Source organism: Phallusia mammillata, chromosome 4, assembly GCF_965637545.1.
Source record: "Phallusia mammillata chromosome 4, kaPhaMamm4.hap1.1, whole genome shotgun sequence".
Lineage (NCBI taxonomy): Eukaryota > Metazoa > Chordata > Ascidiacea > Phlebobranchia > Ascidiidae > Phallusia > Phallusia mammillata.
Genome location: NC_137255.1, coordinates 16,041,728 through 16,061,131, shown reverse-complemented (window position 1 = coordinate 16,061,131; position 19,404 = coordinate 16,041,728). Strand labels below are relative to the sequence as shown.

At 38.6% G+C, this 19,404-nt stretch overlaps 2 protein-coding genes across 2 annotated transcripts; both read left to right on the top strand.

Moving 5' to 3' along the window:
• The first annotated feature begins 5,314 nt into the window (after positions 1–5,314).
• On the top strand, positions 5,315–10,730 carry LOC145224790 (leukotriene-B4 omega-hydroxylase 3-like). Its single transcript, XM_080091367.1, has 10 exons — positions 5,315–5,515; positions 5,659–5,803; positions 5,885–6,017; positions 6,237–6,398; positions 6,630–6,972; positions 7,310–7,500; positions 7,574–7,727; positions 8,144–8,245; positions 8,317–8,399; positions 9,835–10,730. The coding sequence occupies exons 1-10, from the start codon at positions 5,330–5,332 to the stop codon at positions 10,004–10,006; spliced, it is 1,671 nt and encodes a 556-aa protein (XP_079947493.1). The 5' UTR covers positions 5,315–5,329; the 3' UTR covers positions 10,007–10,730.
• Positions 10,731–12,160: 1,430 nt separating this feature from the next.
• On the top strand, positions 12,161–19,392 carry LOC145222201 (uncharacterized). The gene is made up of 16 exons (XM_080088259.1): positions 12,161–12,310; positions 12,593–12,657; positions 12,866–12,978; positions 13,046–13,183; positions 13,472–13,670; positions 13,764–13,881; positions 14,726–14,860; positions 14,938–15,066; positions 15,125–15,365; positions 16,400–16,564; positions 16,632–16,800; positions 17,300–17,574; positions 17,713–17,794; positions 18,112–18,212; positions 18,688–18,766; positions 18,890–19,392. The coding sequence occupies exons 1-16, from the start codon at positions 12,231–12,233 to the stop codon at positions 19,081–19,083; spliced, it is 2,283 nt and encodes a 760-aa protein (XP_079944385.1). The 5' UTR covers positions 12,161–12,230; the 3' UTR covers positions 19,084–19,392.
• Positions 19,393–19,404: the final 12 nt, after the last annotated feature.

Sequence of the window (19,404 nt, the reverse complement as noted above, 5' to 3'; positions counted from 1 at the left end):
TAGTAGAGTATGAACATCTTTCCTGCTGTAAAGTTTAACAAAAAAACACGTTGCGACCAAAGTTACAATTTTAAGTTCACGATCACGAAAGAGCTGCTGCGATTATTCGACATGACTTGGTGAGTGTGGCGCCGGCGGTAAAAATGGTTCAAGCAAAAAAGGAATAAAACTTGCCACACGACTTCACAGCGTTTCCAAAATTTATCTCCAATAATCGCATTTAAACTCAGCGCAATAAAATCCTATTCAAAATGTACTATGCACTTCATTATGGACTATAAATGACCTTTTACAGATCAATTTTAACAAATTTATAAATAAGGCTTTACGAGTTTTTCCAAAAGAGTTTTAGTGTAATTTAGAAAAAGAGAAACATTGTGTAATTGTGCGCAGAAAAATTTCGATAAAAGGCACATTTAGTTCCGGCAAATTCAAGGTAGTCTAGTTATGAACACGATGACTTTAACAAAATAGTTTTTTCCAAAGAGTAAATTTTTGGAAAGACAAACAAACAACGAAATGCTGTTGGTTGCAAAAAAATATCATAGTAATTTTTTGATGTATGTTTCTAGTTTCAAAAAGTTCGGTAAAAGAATGCTGTTAGACCACTGCACGTGCGCGCCACTCAACGGCAGGTCTATAGAAGTTACATTTGACTACCGGTACTCTAAAATGCACGAATCCTGTCCATTTTATAGTATATTGCTAGCCGTAGTTTCCGTGCATTACATAACATGGATACAATAACACCGAACATGCCGTTTTAGGCAGGGCATCGAACCGGAACAGAAACCAGGCCCGCGAACCGATTTGAGCGGTTTATTTCATTAAACGCGAAGCGCACCCGAACCGAAGTTGAACCCAAGGCTATATTTTGTTTGGCGTTGGAACCGAACCAGTAAAAATGCAGGTCGTATTATATCTTCTAATTAAAAAAAACAGCGCACTGAAGAACGCGAAACAACAGGTATAGGGCGCGTCTAAAAACAGGGCACGGTCATGAGTAGAATTAAAATATAACCAAAAGATAATTTGAACCGAATGGCCTGGCGCGCCTGACCCATATACAAAACCTGATCGGGTTTCGTCCCCGGGAGTATCCTGGGTTCGAATCCCGTGAACGACAAAGGGCAATTTTCAGTTCTCGGACTGCCGCCTGAGTGTCGAAAAATACAATCAAAAAAAAAATAATAATAATGATAATTTGAACTGGGTTAAAACCCTCAAACCGGTTCGAACCGGGTAATTTGCCCGAACCGTAACAAAACCCGGAACCGAAGAAATATATTTTTTTATAAAGCTGAACCGAACCTCAACCCCCCAAAACAAAACAAAGTGAACCCGAACCGAATCTGAACCCATACGACAAGCGGTTCATTCTAGGCCTACCATACGTAGGCTACTCTTTTTGGAGGACATGTCCTCCTTTTTAACGAAAAGTAAGTTGTCCTCTTTTTCCTTTTTGAATTTTCTGTATTTACTAAATGTCTAAATAACAATTGTGTCTTTAAAACCGGCTAAAGGGTGTGGACTGTTTTATTTTATTACACAGGAACCGAACTCAAAATTATCATTTCCTTATCACCTGGCCGAAGTTGAACTTGAACCGGAACCAAAACCGGTTAGAATGACAGTGGATGTTAAGTTGGAAGTTTATATGTTGCATTTCGACAGAACAACCTGCCCAAATATGGGCAAAGAACAATATGTCCGAGCAAAGACTCAAAGGTTTAGGGCAAGATTCCTTAAAGTTTTTGATACGCTGGCAGTATTTCGGTATTTTTAAACCTATGAGGCTCAAATTGCCAGAAATGTGCCAAAAAAGTAGGCAACACTGTACCTTTCGACAAAACGCGTTTTAGATTGACGTATTAAATCAATGGAGACGTCGGGGACCTGAAAAAAATTGCTGCTTTCGGCCCACGGACCGTAGCCTACTTTAAAGACCCACTACTGCACAAACATAGGGATATTAGTACGTTTATTAAACATAAAGTCTGCAAATTTGATTTAGTAGTGTAACAATCTATTTCCTTTCTCGGTCATTGAAGTGTGTGTTGTGACATACAAAATTTGAATACGGCATAAAACTCGTCAAAAATCGAGTTTTAGGTCAATATCGTTTTTCAACAAAGTGCGAAAAAAACTGTTGATCGACAAAATACTAGGCTGTGATGCGCATTGCATGACATAATGTGGGCCTAGTAGTGGTCAAATCAGGCGATTTACGAGTTTATCCCCCAATTGAAAATTTCGTCTTCGGACTTGCAGAATTAAACTCCCGAGTATATGCCGTTCAATTGCCTTGAGGGTGATAAATTACAGCTGTACATACATGTCTGTTTAAGGCGACCTACATTTACAAAATTGTATTGCACATCTTCTTGGCACACCAACTATAGGATATTCTAACTTTGCATGTTCGGTATCAAGGTTCTAAGGCTTCTGGTGTTTGTTGTTCGTGCTCCATACGTCGGGGTCACCAATTATGGTGGTATTACCAGCATACAAAAACTCAATCAAATGTTTTTTAAGACTAAGATTTCACAAGGTTGGTGCCGGTTGCTCTGACATATGTCATGGACAATGACAAGGTAGTCCAAGACTAATAAAATGAAGGGCCACTTTAGGGTTTGGTAAATACTTGACGGGTCGCAAATGAGTCTATTTTTGTAACAAGAGATTAAATTTGCTGTTCTACTCGACTACATGTTTTGAGACCAAATAGTACCAGTAATGAGGAGACTCGAGTCATCTTTTTCAAAGACTTGACTTGACTCGGGTGTCATCTTTAAAAAGACCTGACTTGACTTGTCATACCTTGAGACTTGATTTGACTCGGACTCCGTATACCATCAACAAAAAGGTTTTTTAACAGATGTCCAGTTTAGTTGGCTTTGAACAGCACCAGCAGTTTATTGTGCAATTCCTAAATTTTCGCGTAACGAAGTCGCTGCTGTATACAAAAACCTTCTTTTTCTGGAATTAAGCGTTGTAGTTGTCGCTTGTTTAAGCGAATGCAGTGCGTGTGAAGACCAAGTGTTTGCTTTTTAGCGCTTACTTTACAGCACAAAACTACAAACGCTCTAGTCCAGCGTTTGATAAGAATTTTGGGTTTTTAAAAAACTCCTTAAGGTTTGAACTCATTTGACTTGACTTAAAACTCCAACCACTTTTGACTTGATTTGGGATTCTAACCCCTCACTGACTTGACTTGAGACTCGACTAATAGGAGTATTACCACAAAGCAAATCTGCTAGCAAGGGCGTCCGCACATAGGGGCAAATGGGGTCAGCTGACCCCCCCCCCTGGAAAATTGTTGGATGAAAAATGAAAAGCGGGAACATGCAAAAATAGGCAATTTTCTGAAAGGGGGGAGGGGTGAAGGTGATACGAGTGATGACTGGTTGGTCAAGCTCTCCGATTGTGATCATCACCCTTCTTCGGGAGTATCCCACTTCCTCTATTAATTTACGAAGATACCTACGAGCTACCCGTAATCGCAAAATTCGACAACTTGAGCTCTTGTACTCTCAGAACCACATTACTAGTGCGGGCACTGGCTTTATCTCACTTGAATCTGAAGAAGGATAATTCACAGTTTCAGATAAATCATCTCGTATTTCGTGAATTCAATGAAGCTGTTCGTAACATTAAATCACACAGAAAAGAACAATCAGCTACCAGTTTAGTTAATCAGTTCTTGAATAAAAAGTTAAGTCGACGTGGGTCTTTGCCGAATTTTTCGATAACTTTTTGGATGAACGAATTGTTGTCCGAGTTTATTCAGCGTGGACACTCATTATACACAGCCCGGATAGCCTGTCGTCAGACATGGTTGATCTGAGCCATGTTTTGACCCGACTCATTGTCGCTTGACGTACAGCTGGAAAAAGTTCCATATTTTTCACCAAGTCCACAAATTCCAATTCTTCCTGGTCTTCGGACTGAGGAAATTATCTTTTTATGTTTATGTCATACCACGACATGGCGTCCTGCTGAAAATTGTCAAAGTTGTAGGATTGGTGTATAGTTTTGTAGTCTGTGCGGTCAATTTTCTCCATCTGCGCTGGATGCAGTCGGTATAACATGAATGCCGGCATGTTCGTCTCTGAGAAGCGGCTTGTCAGAGGCTGGATTAAAGAGTCCATGTAAGGAACGTAAATGGAGCGGCGATAGTATTCCTCACTGGTGCCACCAGTATTTGCTCTGAATACTTGACGGACACATTGCCGTGGGACAGATATGGTGACACCGATTTCTTCGGCTGACTTCAATGCCGCTGTATAAATGTTTTCTGCAAAAAGTGTTTCTGCATTTTGCCGATGATCACAAAACATTGATACGAGTTTGTCAATGTGCTTCTTGACACCTAACATGTTCAGTTGGACTGCCTGAAGGGCTTGGGTGACAGGCTCCAAAATTGATGAATACTTGGCGATGATATATAGCGTTACTACAAAAGAAGCGGTTCCAGAAGCGGTCCGCAGCTGTGCGGTCTGCCGTCCCTTTGCATTCGATTCGTGCTGCGCTAAATTCTCCAGCTCCCTGTGATTTTCGGTGAAATTAAAAATGATAAATTGTCTGGATGGTGTAATGGTCAAATTTTCCAAAAAAATTTGCATCCGGCCGAAAGGGCAGAGTGAACCCATGACCCCCCCTAAGCGAAAACCTGCGGACGCCCTTGTCTGCTAGCACTCAGTTACAGCACAAACGCTCTTAATTATTGCCTCATAGTCATAATACATACATATTGACTGCTATTTGGTAATGAACGAACAATTCGGGTCGTGGCTATCTGTAATTGTATGCATAAAGTGTTCGCGGGCCGCATGCGACATGTAGAAATACTACCAACAAGAATACAAAAACTAAAACAAAACGGATTTACCACAAAACTAGGGAAAGTCCCCAAATCGAGAACGTTGTAAATTTCCAATCTTAGCAGCAAATTGAAAAATACACACAGCAAACTTTTACAGTTTAAATTTACAGAGTTGCATTGGTATAGTCATTTTTTTCATAAATATTCTCCCCCTTTTATTCCAATCTTGTCTGACCCCTAAAGAAATGGGAGTATTATCCCTTTCCAAGTTTACAAGTATGATGTAAATTGTAAATCCATCGTTGTATTTGGTACACACTTTAACGTCCAGCATGCAATAGCCGTGTAGCATAATAATTAATAACTAGACTAAAACAAACACGCAAAATGTTTGCAAGAGAAAAAGGCTAATGTACACATTATATCAAACAATGTAGTTGCATATGCAGCAGTTGAAAATATGCACTATTGACAATCACAAAATTCAACTAGTGTAAGGTAAACATGGATGTATACCTACCCACAGATGATTATTTAACCATGTTTCTCATGGCAACATGTGGTGTAATATTGCTTCTTTGTTTCTTTAAACTTATGAAGCCTTTAGTAATTAAAAGAAGAAAAGGCTTGCAACTCAAGAAACATATTGATGGGCCAAATCCCCATTGGCTGTTTGGACATCTTAATCTTGTAAGTATTTTTTGTATTATAATTTTTTGTCAAAAAATATGTGGTAAGATATGGTTCATCGGTATCATATTTTTCATAAAGTAAAAAAAAAAATGTGAAGTGGCCTGTTACTGCTAACTTCTAGTAATGTATTTGTTTAATAGCTAAAACCAAATCAGCACACAATAGAAGAAGTATGCAAAAGGTGCCTGGACTTTCCGAAAATTGGACAAGTGTGGTTTGGGCCATTTTTGTCATACATTATGCTTCACCATCCACATGTTGTCAAACCAATACTGACAATACCTGGTAAATGATTTTATAAATACTCTGAAAATAAAATTATTTAATATTCAAAATATCGCATCTAAGAACATATTCTTGTCTCAGAGCAGAAAGACAATATGGCCTACCGGTTTATTAAACCATGGATTGGAGATGGGTTGTTGGTAAGCAGTGGAAAAAAATGGCATAGAAATCGGCATCTTTTAACAAAAGCTTTCCATTTTGAAGTTCTACAGGAGTAAGCACATTTTCATTTTATTTAACTGCACATTGACTTGATTAATTATTATCACAGTGCAATTAAAAAAAACACTTAAGATATTAGAAATATTTTTGGCTGCGTTTGCTCAAACCCAAATGCAATGATTTGGTTTTAAATGTACTTCATAGTTTAGTAAACTTCATAGGTTTTTTTCCATTGGAGGTTGATTTAAAAACATATGTTTACCTTTTAAAGATACACCAAAATATTCAATAAATGCTCTGAGACCTTTCTAAAGAAACTGGATGAAATGAAAGAGAATGGTACCATTGAAGTTTTTGAGCACACCAGTCTGATGACCTTGGACAGCATGTTGCAGTGTGCAATTTCCTGTGAAACAAATTGTCAAACCTTTGGGTGGGTGTGATAAATGTTTTTGGTTAATCATTAATCTATATGAGGTTGCACACCATCCGTATTGTGATCAGAGATATTTCATTTTTGCCCAAAATTGTATGTGAGATACTCAAATTTGGTTTTGAACAGCACACTTAACCTTTCTTGGTGTGCTGTTGGTTTTTACATGTCATGAATATTTCATGCCTGTGGTTCAGATTTTGTGTGCCCTTACAAATGCATTTTTTTCAGGTCTAATCTTACAGCGGAAACACCAGAACATAAGTACATATCAGCAGTGTATGATCTAACCACTTTAGCAATGAAGAGGATTTTTAACCCATTGTATCACATTGATTTTATTTATTTCCTTACTCCAAGTGGTAGAAAATTTAAATCAGCTTGTGATTACATTCACACCTATGATGAAAAAGTCATCAAAGAAAGAAGGCAAAATCTTCTGAACATGCTCAAACAAAGATCTTTATCTTCAAATATTGATCCTGTTGAAGCAAGTCATGCTGACTTTGTTCTGGGCCAAAAAATTAAGAATGGCAAACATTTGGACTTTCTTGACATTTTGCTTTTGACCAGGGTAGGTTCTTTCGAAAATTTTTCGTCAATCAATATCAATCAACAGAAAACAAACAAGGCAACATTACTAGCGGCTTCAAGACTTTTTTTCATGGTCGGCCCTACTACTTCAGATGAAGCGCTTTGCTTCAAGTATTCTGGAACTTGTAGCATTAATAAGTATAGCTATATTAATCCCTCGATTATTATTTACGCAATTTAACAATTTCCGTAAATTTAAACTAGATTAACGTTGTGCGAAAAGTATCACTGCGGCAGGCACCGAAACGCCGTTGATTATACATTACGTCTTTTCGGTTTTAAACCTAGTGAAAAATCTCAATGTTACATTTGTTAAGGACGAGGATGGTAAAGGCTTGACCGAACGAGAGATCCGCGATGAGGTCGACACATTTTTGTTTGAAGGCCACGACACCACAGCAAGTGGCATTTCCTGGGCACTGTATTGTCTCGCAGATAACCCACAATTCCAAGAAAAATGCCGACACGAAGTCGTTCATTTATTACAAGGCCGCACTGAAGTTTTGTGGTTTGTTGACTTGAAAATTTCCGAACATGTTGTAACAAAATGTATATTTACTTAATGCCTTTTTTCCACGCAGGAGCGATCTACAAAACATGCCATACCTTACTATGTTCATCAAAGAGGTTCTGCGCTTGTATCCGCCGGTGTTTGCAATCGCGAGGACAACCTCCCAGCCTGTAACATTTGACCGCGGATTCGGACAGGATCAGCACTGCCTCGATGATAAACCGGTATTGACACAAGAAGAGTTTGCGTGACAACAATCTATAAATAAAGAGTGTAAAAGTTAAATATTTGCGCACGGTTGTCCTTATCGTTGATGAGGAATAGCGCCTGACCGTCTCGTCGCGGTAATTTTACAAATTTTTTCCCCTCATCGGGTCACAGCAACACTTTCAAATTCAACGTAAGCAATATACACCCTTTAAAACAGCATCAATATTCATGATAATTTGCGTTTCAATCCACGTGTAGTCGCCTTCAAAAAGTATCCAACAACGCCATAAGCCAGTGTAAGTTAGCATGTTTGTTAAGATTGCTTATAATCATACATTATAGGTATAATGGTGATCCAAAAACGGTTCGCTTGTTTTTCATTTTTTTTAGTGGGCTGAAGTGCTTTAACGAGTTCATTTAACTTTTTTAGAGTAACAATTTTGACTGCGGAAAGACGTTGGAAAGTTCGACAAACATCGGAATTCCTCTCATGGTACTTCACAGAAACGAAACTGTGTGGAAAAACCCCACGGTATATTTACAACCCTGATAAGTCTGGGCTGTTTATGTAAATCCAACAAAACGACCCGTGTGCGTCAATAGGTTTTCGACCCGTCACGATTTGACAAAGAAAACCCGAAACCCATCGCACCATTCACATACCTTCCTTTTTCGGCTGGACCGAGGTTGGTGGAACTTTTTTACTGCTTCAATGAGTTGCGTTGTTCGAAACTTTCGTTTTGGGGCATGACATTTTGGTTTTACTAAATTTAGCAACAGCACAAGTTTAAGAGAACAAAAATAAAACATAAATTCGTCAACCCATGCCTTTACAGCAAAGGAACTCTCCTCGTCACTAACCGAAAAAAGTTACAAACGTGTTGAGTAAATTTTTTCACTTACGAAAGACAAATTATACCTTATTAAAACGGACTATTTTCTTTTATTTGTTTGGGTTGCAGTCTATGGCCCTTCTATTTTTGAACGTTAACAATTAATCACGCCTGTTTACCAATGCGAAAGCAGCGATAACAAACCAAAAAAGGCCCAAAACAAGTTAGAGAGAGGGGCACTATTATTTTCCCATTCTTCAGTTAGTGTGTGGTTGTATTTCTCCGATGCCCATGGTACTTTCCAAATGCCAGCGCAAGGATTTAAATAACTCGTCGGCAATCCGGTATCAGTAGGTTTGCCTTTCTCTCTGTTGACCATGATTGAGCACAATGATTATTTAGGGCTTTTATCTTCAACTTAAAGTTTAAAGGTTTAAAGTTTAAACCCATCGAAAGGCTTTGGGTAGCAATTTGTTTGCCATATGTTTACAACTCTAGGTTACAGTCAAAATCTTGTAATGGCGCCAGACTGTTCGTCAGGATTTCCCAATGCAGGTTTTCCTGAAAATGTTCGTGATTTGGGGATTGAATGGAGAGAGTTGGGATGTTTTGATGTGTTGCATCTTTTTTCCAGAAAATTAAAAACACTTCTGTAACGTAATTTATTGATTTATTCACACAGCTGTCACCAAGTGTAGGCTAGACACAGCATAAACAACCTTGCCCGTTAAAGAAAATTCAGTATGTCACGTATGTTCTGTGTTCATTTGTGCGATGCTGTTAACATTTGAACATAAAACAAACTTGTGATATTTGCACGACAAGTAGATATAACGTTCAAACGTTTCTCGGCACTCAAATATGACATGAATAAAAGTTCCGGTCTTGAGGTTTTTGCACGTGTTTTTAATGACAAAGGAAATGCTCGCTGGAACAATGAACTATGGCCAGAGATGAATGTATTTCGACTTTGTAGTTAAAAAATGTTCATCATTTTTTGCGCAATGAAACAAGATGTTTGTTCTCAAATATGGCTGTATAGAATAGCCCGTCGATATAGCTTTTCTATCGCAAGCTAATTGACGACTAATTAAATCATTATGAAGGGTCCTCTTTTTCCTCCTAATTTTATGTAGAGCACCATTTTTGTAGTATCAATCATATCAGTAGTCAATTGTCCCAGTCATATACGCTTTAATGTTCTGCACATTAATGTTTGACGTAGATAGAAACAGCCAACTAACTTTTGTGCCATAAAACAAGTCTTTTAATTGCGTCTCTTGAACAGAAACTGTATTGGACAAAACTTTGCCATGGCGGAGATGAAAGTAGTTTTGGCAAAAACACTCCTGAAATTCAGGTTATATCTGGACGACGAATGCTCGAAGCCCGAGATGCTACCCATGATTGTGTTAAAATCAAAGAATGGAATCCACCTAAAAGTGGAGAGAATCATTTAAAATTTTATTTATCATTTCTGCGACGTTTCATATAAAATCATGTTGATCATTTTTCCGTTTCGTAATTTTTTAAACTGTGTTAATGCATTTGTTGGAATTCGATTTTTATGCAATTTTTTTTCCATACCAAAAGTGTTTTGTTGCAATTGAAATTTATCGTGCCATTGTCTTTCTAATCTTTTTTCTCTATCTTTTTGGCATCACTACATTGTAATAATACATATACTGTATGTACCGCCTATGTAGATGCTTACTACTAGAAATAATACCTTTGGCCGAGTATAGCCAACCCAGCATTGATGTACTTGGTAATGTACGTGGTAATAATGTCAAATGGAAAACTAACTTCGTCGTCATAAAGCGGCAGCGGCCGTGTTTTTACATGTCAGCGGGATAATTCCAGTGCCCAACGAGAGTCAAAGCATGGTCATTACCCAGTCAACATGGTCACAATGCCAATGAGCGTACGGATCTTGTAATAAAGACAATTTTATGGGTCCGTTTTAGAACCGTGTCAAGCACGACATAATGCTACATGAAACAAATATATTTACTAAAAAGTCTACCTGCGCCCAACCATATTATTTACCGAGGCATGGGTCAAGTGCGCAGGTATGTAGTAATTGGTACTTTAATGCGCTTGACCAGACTGATGGCCATAAAACTTCGTCTGGAGTGACCAGGCGCTTTCCAATGTTTAATCATAATCGCGTACAGCTGTTTCTGACTTTAATTTTATGACAAAGGATTCTCCTTGCAATGACTGAATTGATTTTCAGACATTGTGAAGCAAACTCTAGTTAGTGTTGGTTGGTTTGCCATTGTTATTTACAACAACTTGCAGAGCAGTGTAGGCAATAATTTTATGCGGTTGTATTTGTTATAGAGGATTTGCATTAGGTAGCCTATCGACCACACAAAGCAAAAGTTACGGTTTTTGTCAGTAAAACAGGTCAACCAAACAAGGGTGCGGCATACAGTCTGGCGACAGACTTTAAAGTGGCCCGATTTGGGGCTTCCCTTTGCCGAGGATAAAAAAGAAACTAAGAGACTAATCACCCATTTCCATCACTTAAGCCTGATGTCCACAACCACATTTAATATATCAGTTATTGACTGAGAGATTATTATGTAACACTTCAATCATAGTCATTTGTTTTTATAGTTCACTGATAAAATATGCACCTCGGCCGGTGAAAAACATTTTCGCAGTGTACGTGATCCGTGTTTTGAAACCCTACCGGTCGATGGCAATGTAACGCATGAGTGATGATAAAAAGGGGGAAAAAGAGAAAGGCTTTGGGAGGGTGCGCAGTAAAAGACGAACAAGCCAGCCGACAGCCAGAGCTTAACTGGTAGTTGTTTTAACTGGTAAAAGCTCCGGAATGCATAGTTGTAGAATGCAGTAACTACACGAGAAAGTAACAAATGCTGTTAAGATAAGGCCTTGAGAAGAGCAAGTATGAGACAAATTTACCTTTAGTCGAGTCGATGTTACGACCCTACAGTATCGCAACCTATAATCAGGTGTTTGGCTAAAGTCACCGGTAACAATAGGCACTTGGGTATTTTCCACAGTGTCGTTCGCCGGTTAAAGTATGGGCCTACGGACTGGAGGTGAAACGCCCAGACGAGCCCTCAAAACTCGGCGTATGATTGGACAAAAAACGCAGCTTTACGTAACTCTGCAAACAGTCTCCGTCGCTCTTATAGGCAACGCAGTCTGTTTAAATAAGTTTTTTTCCACACAATCGCACATCGCAATGGGCTGACCTACTAATTGTAGAAACGTAGTTACTGGGGGAAAACTGCATTGATTTTCATGAGTTTCATGTAAACTTTGTTGAGGTTGTTGCTTTGGTGGACTCGTCACTCGTTGCTAGGAATGACGTTGCTAGGAATGACTTGCAGATCTATGCCGGCGGTTGTATGGTTCTGGGTGAAGACCTTACAAAACAGCCGAGCACAATGCCTTTTCAGTTAGGACTGTTTGCACTTTACGAAAAGTCATAGGTTTGCACCTTTGGTCTACTAGTTTATTAAATTACCGCAGTTACGAAGATAAGCATTTTTGCTGCGTCATGCTAGCGAGATGAAAAACGGTTCAGTGGAAGAACAAAATTAGTCCATTTCAAGGGTTATAGCACTGAACGTTGATTATTTTGAAGTGTGTCAAAATTCCCAGGTTTTTAGGGGTTTTGAGTTAGCATTTTTGCTCGCCAGTATGACGAGGCCGGAGGTTTTAACGGGGCCTAGTGTCAGCTACTCAAGTCAACCACCAAGTTTGCGCGGCTGCACAAAGAAGTAGGTCAAATATTTTTTGTTTTCAAAAAATAGTTCTTTGAAAGTAATTGATAATTGCCGGACCAATTTTTTACCAACGTTAAATTAAACCTTTTTTCTGTTACGTTAAGGTTTATTATTTAAACAGCATAAAGTTACGGTAGTTACTTTAGTTCCCTGAAACCGGAATTGACATAAAAATATGAAGTTGTCGTTTTTATTATCCTAAGTATAGTTGTTAGTTTTAACCGTGTCATCGATAGTAACAAATGTCAACCTAAAGGTTTTATTCTGTTGTTGCAGACAATTGTTGGAGTATTTTGAGAACACCTACAGTTTGGATGAATGGGTGTTCACAAGCATAAAAGGTTGGGAATTGCGTGAAACCGTTTAACTTTTGCTTTTATGCGTCTGCATTTTTCATTATGGCCGTCAACCATTGTCAGAGACCGAAATAAAATTACAATGCATGAAAAATAAAGAGTCAAGAAAATTCTTTAGGCATTTATCTAATTACCAATGCAGTCTTACAGAAAGCATACAACTAAACCCAGCGTATGGTGTTTAACTCCTCAGATGAAAAGTACTTCTACAAATGTCCAGATCGCTTAAGGTTGCCTCTCATCTTCTACTACTGTCATCCTGCTGTTGTCTATGTCAATAAGTTGCTGTTGGCCGGGCTTTTAAAGGTGATTAGCCGTCGTTGGCAGCTTGTCGTGTTTACACCCGGCTGCTCAAAACATGCACTTTGTGCAGAAACGAGTGAACCCGGAATTCGAGACGATGTTTGAAACAGGAGTGGATGAAATGTCATGGGACGATACTGAAAACTACAGAATGGGCGGAGCTTACAAGTGGCCGCCGCTTAAAGATGTTGTCGAATATCGTCGAAAGGTGCGCACCACGGTTTTCTAGATATAATAAACAAAACAGGATTTGCTTGATTTTCATTCGTTCTTCAGTCGAATTGGGTATTTTTTCATATCACGTCTGAGTTTAAAGTAAACCACTGATATGTCAGAAATGTATGCACGAAATGGTAAAGACAAAAAGTGAAAAAGAGTAACTTTGCGTTCCATTGGGTAACGATGCACTACGCCATCAACAAGCGTCGTATTAAAAGCAGTTTTGTCATCAGTGTTTTTTTACACACCAGCTATTGCAACATATTTCTATTCACAGGTGCGCCAAAAAATCCGAGACATCATCCTTCACAATGATGTCGAGTTTCCAGTAACGCAAGACAGTCCGTGGTGGGCGATGTGGATGGGCCTCGAACATGAACGGATTCACTTGGAGACCTCTTCTGTCCTGATAAGACAATTGCCAACAGACATGGTGGAAAAACCGGTCGACTGGAAATATGGACCGCTAACCACGGGTTAGTTCATTTTCCAGAATTGTACTTAAATCTATCACATTTTCAACTTACATTACTGCAAAGTATAGATGAAAAAATATTGTTGTGATCTAGAAACACCAGTCTTGGAAAACCCACTACTTCCGCAGAGCGCGAGCACTGTTCGGCTCGGAAAAGATGCAGATTGCCCGATATGGGGATGGGACAATGAATACGGGAGTTTGAAGCTAGAGTGAGTGGATTTGGTTTTTTATTTAGCCAATATATTAGCAATACCCCTATAACACCGACATTTTGTAAAAGCGGTCGGGCGGTATGCGAACTTCGTCAAACATACGTCAGGTTACATTTTGGGATGAGAAGTCGGTTTTCATTTTAAAAGGGGGTAGAATGGGGTTAAAAAGCCATGAAGTCCCAAAGAAAGGCAAATTATGTGGATGTCAGCGTTAAACGCTTTGGCGCCACGCTATCGTCACGCCACATTTTAGCCGCCAATGTCAGTTAGGCACACAAAGAAATTTTACTTCGGGCCTTCCAAAAAGAAAAAAGCTTGAACGTACAAAGTAAGCGTATTGGACACGCGCAAGGTCTCAGTTATCTGCGAAGTACATTTGTCGGATAGCCTACATAAATTGCTGTCGCTTCAGATCAGGTTTTTGTTTAAGGTTTGGTTTGGGTGACCGCTAAGTAGTTTTAAGAGACCGCAAGTGTTTCATTTAAATACCAAAAAATAGCCATATTTGTTTTTTTGGGAATTTTGGGAAACCGAAAAACACCTTAAAAAAAACACTGCTTCAGATAATTTTATAATGTTGGGTGTGTTGACAAAAATGATTTTAAATGCACGATACGCATACATTTAATAAGACATTCACAATGATAAAACCCAAGACTAAAACAACAAGTAAAAATGAAGAACTCAATTTCTTCCTCTCAAATCTTAGTTACAATGCTACACACAATGCACATGGCACTGACAAATCGCCCTACTTGTGCCTAAAACTCTTTCTACTATAGACTCGTGCCCCAAGAAAACGAAATTTGATCGGGAAAGAATAACATAGGGCTGTTTATAGTGTTCCAGCATTTGAAGCTTCAAAGTTCATGGTTACCAACCGTGAAATGGTGGAATTTATCCAAGATGGCGGATATGAAGAACGGCAGTACTGGTCCGACGAAGGCTGGGAGTGGGTTCAGTACAAACAAGCAAAGTGAGTTTGGAAAACGTTAAAGAAACGCCGGTTTACAACTACATCCACAGCTTTTTTACTAACGCATGTTTACATAGACATCCACCGTTTTGGGTCTGTAATCGCGGATGCAAATCCAATTGTGGTGCAGATTTATCGCAATACAGTCATTGTGCCAACCCCACAGATGACGGATCCAACGTGAACGGTCGGTGTAGAAAATATTTGTAAGTGAAATTTTACCCAAGCATTGTAAAAAAAATGTGTCAACAAACTGTATACCAGGTTGCGATTAATGTTTGACGTGGTTTCACTTCCACTTGATTGGCCAGCAGAGGTTACCTATCATGAGGCGAAGGCATTTTGCGCATGGAAAGGCCCCGACTTTCGGCTTCCGACCGAGGCAGAAAACCATATGCTCCGTGGTCTTCAAGACTTTGACGCAAACAAAATAGAAACGGACCCCGTATGTGGCGAAAACGTGACAGCAGTTTACAATGTGGATTTCGCATATGGATCTAGCACTGTAAGTTAATATACAGTATACGCCTAAGTAAGACAACTCAAAAGCACATAAACGTGCTTGTAGTTAACATTGTTTCTATCCGTAAGTCTCTTTAAATAACAAAGGTTTACCAACTATTAAAAGCACGACAAAGACTCAGTTATCAACCGACCAACAACTTACATCAGCCATTTTAGATTGACCAACATCCAATCTACATGACATCATTCTGTTGTGTGTGTTTTTTCTTTATTTTGTCGCCTAAACATATTTTGTACAGGATTTAGCAATGATTTGAAGAGAGAAAATAACAAATGCGTTTGTATTTTAGCCAGAGTAGAGTAAAACCAATGGACGATAAAATCCGTGGTAAAACAGAATCAGTCGGTTCAATAAAGGAATATATATTTCGCCTATGTGGCATCATCAGTTCCTGTAATCGAAATACAAATCGATATAAAAATGAGTGCTAAAACAAACACGCTAAAATGAACAAAATAAACTCAAAGCAGTAAAACAGTATAACAAAGAAACACAGGGGATGCTGTTACTAATTGCCAAAGCCAACTGCACCAACCTCAAACCACAACAAACTCCATCGGCACTCACCGCTGTTTGTTATCTCCCTGCATGCGCGTACCTGTTCTACCTTTTGCGTCTTATCTTTATTTTTTCTCGCTCCATCCGGTGCACAGAGTTGCGCTTGTTTTGTTTTGGTTTGAGGTTGGTGCAGTTGGCTTTGGCAATTAGTATCAGCATCCCCTGTGTTTCTTTGTTATACTGTTTTACTGCTTTGAGTTTATTTTATTCATTTTAGCGCGTTTGTTTTAGCACTCATTTTTATATCGATTTGTATTTCGATTACAGGAACTGATGATGCCACATGTGCGAAATATATATTCCTTTATTGAACCGACTGATTCTGTTTTACCAAAGATTTTATCGTCCATTGGTTTTACTCTCATCTAGTTAAAAAGGCAAACAGTGATCGTCAGGTTAAGCCATGCTGTTGATGGTTTTGATCTATTACTAAAGTCGTTATTTTAATATTTTAGCCAGTTAACCTATATCCTCCATCACCAAGTGGATGTTGTGATACTTTTGGCAATGCGTGGGAGTGGGTCGAAGATCACTTTAACGGTTTACCTGGGTTTGCCGCAAGCATGTATTACGAGGACTTCTCGGCGCCATGCTTTGATGGAAAGCACACAATGATATTGGTGAGGCAAACAGTCATCATAAGTTACAAACCATTCAATACATTTTCTAAATTTGTTATTACGCCAGGGCGGCAGTTGGATTTCCACCGGAAATTTGGCATCGCGTTTCGCTAGATACGCCTTTCGCCGTCATTTCATTCAACATGCTGGTTTTCGCATGGCGCGGTCAACGAACAACGACACTCCGGTTAAAGTGGTGGAGACTCCTGTCTATGTACTTGGCTGTCCCTCCCCAAGTAAAATCAGTCATTATTCTTGTTCATTGCAGTGGTAGTACATTGATAAGCAGATCTTACTGATGGAGATGACTTGACAACAGTATAGACAAAACAATATAATGTGTTAATTTTTAATTACAGTACGCCAGGCCCACTAAAGGCGTCATACCGAAGGCGTTAATTCTTGATTGGTTGCATTTGTTAGTATTTTCGATCCGAACTTACAATCGCGCATTTAAGATAAACATACAACAGAATTACAGAAAATGCATTTTAACTAGCAATAGTTCTTTTTGTACGCAAGTCTGGGTTACTTTAAAGATGCGCAGTAATGGGTCCCCCTTTTTCGAAACATGGGTTTCTTTAACGTTTGCCGTCATTTGTGTAATACAGTGCAACATATAAGTGTTGAAACAAGAAATATTCGTTCGAAAAAACAACTGTTTTTTGTTCCGACCCTGCAAAGTTCAAATGCGTTTATAGACATGCATGTTTGACGACGACATTTTACTTGCAGGTCGTGTCCAAAACGGCGTACCGGCAAAATACGGCGTGAAAGCGATCATCCAACCGAGCACCAACTGTCAGTATGTCGAAGATACCAATATGTGGTTTAGGCAAATTGTTAAGCAGCAGTATTCGACCAATGGCGCATCTAAAATGGAAGCTATTTTTAAGCGCATTCGTTCCCTTGCATGGGAGGCAACAACTCCACAACACGCTAGTAGTATTCTGGTGATCGGGTGTGGACCAGGCAAACTTGCTTTCGACTTGACAAAATTTTCCAGCGAGGTAAAATACATGTTAACGTCAGATATAATTATCATTATTTTCGGTTTATCAGTTGTTTACAGTAACATATTCGAAAACATAGTTTTTTTATTGTATACTGCATACGGTAGCCTACATATGTTTTAATATAAACTGTAGGTTATTGCCTGTGATGCATCCGCCCGTTGCATCAACTTCGCTTTGAAGCTGAAATCAAATGGAAAGTATTGCTTTACCAACGGTACGATTAAACTTTTAGTACGTAGTTTAAATTATATTTTCTTGATTAAGAACATATTATAGAGTAGACTATTTGGAATGGAAGTCATAGCATATGTTGTTTTTATTGGATAGTTGATACGAATTATAAAATATTTCCTGTGATGGGTTGCAATGTGATTACTTTACATAAAAAAATCACACACAATGACTAAAACCACACAAAAAGAAGGAATAATTTACTAACGTAGGTCGATTACTTTTATTTTTGAGTCACATTGGTTAAACCAAAGCGTCCAATATCTAAGTGAACCACCTACATTTTCGTATTCCCTATAGACGACAAGTTTGAAAACGGTGATGAACTTATTGAGAATGGACATGAAAGTTACGTCGAACCTCCACAGGGCGCCGTGTTGGAAAATGTTGACTTCAAGCAAGTAGGTTAATCATAGCTAACAGCATTAAGACATAATACTCTTTGATACAAAATCCAAATAAATTTCCACCTAAATCTGTTTTGTTTTATCGATATTGTGCTACGGTACATGAACATTTGGAGTGCGAACTGTGCTTGTTTTTTAAATTTCTAGCCAGAAAATAGTTTATATCACTGGTGAGATTCATCCGCTTCGCACCGGTTCCATAGAACCGTCTCACGAAATTGAGATCAGCGAACCGGTCAGCACTACTTGTTACTGTCAATGGAAATGTGTCTTTTTATTACAGAACCGACTGAAAAATATGACTTTTGTGATAGAACCGGGTGACAAAAAATCTGAATCCCATCACGGGTTTATATGTAGCAACAAGTGTTGACATTGTTAACACTTTCATAAGCGAACATAGTTTAAGTTAAAGTGGATTTGATTATGTCGTACCCATTTCAGTAGTTCATTGTGTTTACTTTTTCAGCTGACCTGGATACCATGTGAGCTAAGAAACTTCGATCTTATCATAAACATGTACCTGGACAGGGCTGAAAATCCACTAGGTGAACAAGAACGACCAACTAAAAATTATATTTATTTCATTGATAAATCATGTTTAGCTTTGATGATTTTGTTTTGCTTAACACAAGAATAGGCTGCTGTCTTAACAACATATATTTTTATAGCGTGGATAATCCGAATGAAGGAAATGGTCAGGCAGACCCCAACAGGAAAGTGCATATTCATCAGTCGCGATTGGTCTTATGAGAAGTTGAAAGACACCTTGGAACCCGACCTCTCACTAGTCAAGTCCGAAAAAGTTCAAAGCAACAGCAAAATGCAGATGTGGCTGAGTGTATGGGAAAGTGGGGATGCTTAACATACTTTTTGTCATAAATCAGAAGTTGTAAATTAAACCAGTGTCTAACTTTGTGTGTTGTGCTGTACATTTGCTCTTTTATTTATGTCGAGTATAAGCTACAGCCACAAAAATGGCAGTTAAATAATTAATTGGAGAACCCCAACCAACACTTGTACTTACTGTTTCAGTTGTATGTTATGTTAAAGCAGGGTGGTTTAAATTTTAAAATATGCATCATGTTTGTTGTAGTTACGTGAATACTTTATTGTTACGTATGTTATTGTTACTAGTTTTTAAGCTGTAATTAGTAAACGTCTTCTTAGTGCATTTATGTCAAAG